The sequence below is a fragment of the Eimeria mitis genome, genomic scaffold (assembly GCF_000499745.2).
Source record: "Eimeria mitis Houghton genomic scaffold, Emh_scaff4108, whole genome shotgun sequence".
NCBI classification, from domain to species: Eukaryota; Apicomplexa; class Conoidasida; order Eucoccidiorida; family Eimeriidae; genus Eimeria; species Eimeria mitis.
Genome location: NW_013572436.1, coordinates 1 through 3,627, shown reverse-complemented (window position 1 = coordinate 3,627; position 3,627 = coordinate 1). Strand labels below are relative to the sequence as shown.

The window sequence follows — 3,627 nt, the reverse complement described above, 5'->3', positions numbered from 1 at the left end:
AACAGCAAGGAGCAACAATACCAACCCAGCAGCAGCAGCAGCAGCAACAGCAGCAGCAGCAGCAGAAGCAACAGCAGCAGCAGCAGCAGCACCAGCAGCAGCAACAGCAGACAGCCGTGCATGCAACGAGAAACAAAAAGAAGCATCATATCTTTATGAAGCTGCCGCTGCTTCTTGTGACACTGGCACTGCCCCTGCCGCTGCTGCTGCTGCTGCTGTTGCTGCTGCTGCTTCTGCTGCTGCTGCTGCTGTTGCTGCTGCTGCAGTTGCTGCTGCTTACCGTTTCAAAACGAAGAGTTTCTCCTCCGCCTCCTGGCTGCGTCTCTCTGCCTGGCGGGCCCGCAGCGCATCGTTTGCTGTTTGCTGCTCCTGCAAGTGCAGCTTTCTCAGCAGGTTGTCGTTCGTGTCTCGGTATACAGCTGTGTCAGCCAGCAGCTGCTGCACCACGGCGGCGGCCTCCCTGCAGCAGCACCAGCACCAGCAGCAGCAGCAGCAGCAGCAGCAGCAGCAAAAGAAAGAAAAGTTTAAGCGCAAATGTACTGGAGTTGCTGCTGCATGCAGGTACAGAATATGCATGCATAGCAGCGGGAAAAGAAGAAACGAAAGAAAAATACAAACAGTGTTAGATTCACTAGCAAGCTGTCCATACACCTGAAACGGGTGCTGTCGCTTTCTAAACCCTAGAAACTAAACAATCTAGGGTTTAGGGTTTAGGGTTTAGGGTTTAGGCCTCACGCTTTGAGTTTTTCTACAGTTTGTCTGTGCTGCAGCTTGGTCTCCTCGAGGTGTCTGATGAGCTTTTGGTTTTCCCCTATAACCTCAGAACACAGCTGCTCCTTTGCTGCTATCTTTGCGCGCAAGAAGCCCTGGGTTTCTGCTGCAGCCACGCGGTGTATAGACATCTTGCTGCTGCTGGGGCCCCCCCTGCTGCTTGCTGCTGAAGGGGTAATACAGGCGCTTCTGCTGCGTCTGTGCACCTGAGGATAGCCAGAAGTATTGAACCGCTTTGCTGCTGCAGCTGCTTTGTTGTTGATGGGGGGATGCAGAAGAGGAGAAACGCATCGAGGCACGAGGTGCTGCTGCGGTGAAGCAGCAGCTGCTGCTGCTGCTGCAGCTGCAGCTGGAGCTGCTGCTGTTGCAGCAGCTGCTGCTGCTGATGAAAGGGGGAGAGCTGGAGGCTGTCTTTTGAAAGGCTTGTAAGCCTGGAGAGGTAAAGTGAAGGAAGAAGGTGACGGCTGAGCCTGAGACCCAGAGACAGAGACCGAGGGGGTGTTGGTGTTTGTCTGCTTCTTCATAACGTGCATACACCCCACCAAAGGGGAACTGAAACTCCCCAACACCCTCCTAGCTTGCTGCTCATCTCTGCTGCTGATCCTTCTGCTTCCGCTTCTCTTGTTGCTGCTGCTGCAAGTCGATTGGCTGTACGACCACTCCTCTCCCGTTCAGTTGCCCCGGGGCGGTCGCGAGCAGCCGTGGCGGGTTGAGCAGCGCACAGAAGAATATTCTGTTGAAATTAGGAAATTAAATCTAATTATATTGCCTAAAGCGGCAGACACTGCAAAAGAGAGGCCGGTGCCTCACCCCAAGTCCGTCGACCGTCTCAGCACAGCGAGCCCGGAGCTGTACAGAAACTCTCGTCTGGGGGAGCTGAGGCTTTGCATGCAAAAACTTTGTGGGGAAATTGTTTAAAAAGGAATTTACAACTTTATTTCGAAGACTTTGTGCAAGTTACCCCGCAGGATCAGCATCGGGAGAGGCGGCGAGATGCTATCGACCGAAAGCTTCAGTGGTGCTCGTAGAGAGGTAGACCAGTCCAGGGTGGCATCAACGCTAAAACTCTTCGTTTCTTGTTTATTTATTTAATATAAAAGGAGTTTTATTATCATAAAAGGGTATTCATGAACAGAAGTTTCCTCTTTGCCGCAATTCAACTCAACTTCTGACGTCGGATTCAGCTACCGTCGCTGTCGCCTGAGCTGCACGTACACCCCAAATATGTGCAAGTGCAACTGCATTGATCTTCGCGAAAAATCCCGGATATTTTCGTCTTGAGAATACTTTTTTTTGTTCTTTTCTCAACTCGAAACTCTGTCTTCTCTTCGTAGCAACGTTTAGCGTTATTGTTTCCCAGCGTGTTATCCCGATAGGCATTCATGTTCCTCTCATTTAGGTAAACGCATCAACTAGTAGTATTCATGGACGAACTTGCATTACTTATTATATATTATTCTCCAGCATAAACCGAGAAAACTACTGACGCACAAAGTGCTCTCGCTGTAGACAGAAACCCTGAAACTGCACGTTCTAGGTAGAGGCTTATGCTGTTGCAGAACCCCGTTTCAGATCACGGTGTATGTACACCACACGAACGAAACCTTTGAATTTTCCCGCGTGCATCAACTCTGTTCCCCTCCCCCTCAGCAGCTTCGCTCTTTGCCGAAACAAACGATAGAGAGAGTCTCAGCATACATAAACTATGAACATCCGTATGACGTCTGTGCGGCCTATTTAACCAGCATAAAACAGCTGGCGCAGTTCAAAAACAAAAAGAAGAAAAGAAGTAGTGTTTGCTGAGAGAGAGAGAGAGAGAGAGAGAGAGAGAGAGAGAGAGAGAGAGAGAGAGAGAGTGAGAGAGAGAGAGAGAGAGGGAAAAGGAACTCTCTTAGAGCCTCTCTGTACTGTACTGTATGTGTATGTATGTGCACCGTTACTTCAGGTGTATATACAGCTAGTAAAAGCGTATCGTCCTGCATGTGGATGCTATCTATTTATTTGTATTTTTATACTTAATTAGACCGCGAGCTTATTTGTTATTTCCTAAATTGCTGTCGTCAGCTTCAGCAAACAAAGCAGGGAAACCCTTCGATAAACGCTGTGAACTCGTCACCCCAGCAATGCATGCGCAGCAGCAGCAGCAGCAGCAGCAGCAGCAGCAGCAGCCCTGGGCCCCACAACCCGGAGGTGCTGCTGCGGCCCCTGAATGCATGCAATGCATGCAGTGCATGCAGATGAAAGCAGCACCAGTACACAAGACAACACCACAGACAGCAAGCAGCAAAACATACCATGCCGCTGCAACAATAGATAGACGGCCTCTCCCTGGGCTTGCTGCTGCTGCTGCNGCTGCTGCTGCTGCAGCAAGAGAAATATACTTAGCAGCAGCCGCCGCTGGTCTGCACATGCTGCGGGCGTATCTCCTGGTTTGTTAGAGTTAGAGTTTCAGGTAGATAGCTGCAGCATGCATGCACAGCAGCACACAACAAAAAAAATAAAAAGGGTATTTGTCTGTACACTGCAGCAGCAAGAAGTGAATTTGCTGCTGCAGCTGCAGCAGCTGCTGAACCGGAGAGGAACAACGAAGACAGCACGGAGACAGCTGCATGTTTCTTCCTTTTTTTTTGTGTGCTTGTCTGCTTATGTGTATATTTCAGTTTGTTTGTTTAGTTTCGTTTGTTTGTTTGTCTGTGTGTATGTGTATCTATCGGTGTTATAGTGTATATATATAAAGAGGATATCCATACAAAAAAATTCAGAAAAAAGCAAACAAAGCACAGTTTTTTTAAATTATATATATATATATATATATATAGATCAACATTTTCTGTATATAAACACGCTATCTATCTC

The 3,627-nt window shown here is 48.7% G+C and overlaps 1 protein-coding gene across 1 annotated transcript; it reads right to left on the bottom strand.

The window, feature by feature from the left end:
* Nucleotides 1–276: 276 nt before the first annotated feature.
* On the bottom strand, nucleotides 277–1,304 carry EMH_0072540 (uncharacterized protein; the record flags this gene model as incomplete). Its single annotated transcript, XM_013499228.1, has 2 exons — nucleotides 277–460; nucleotides 736–1,304. 2 exons carry the CDS (start codon nucleotides 1,302–1,304, stop codon nucleotides 277–279), a joined length of 753 nt encoding a protein of 250 aa, XP_013354682.1.
* Nucleotides 1,305–3,627: the final 2,323 nt, after the last annotated feature.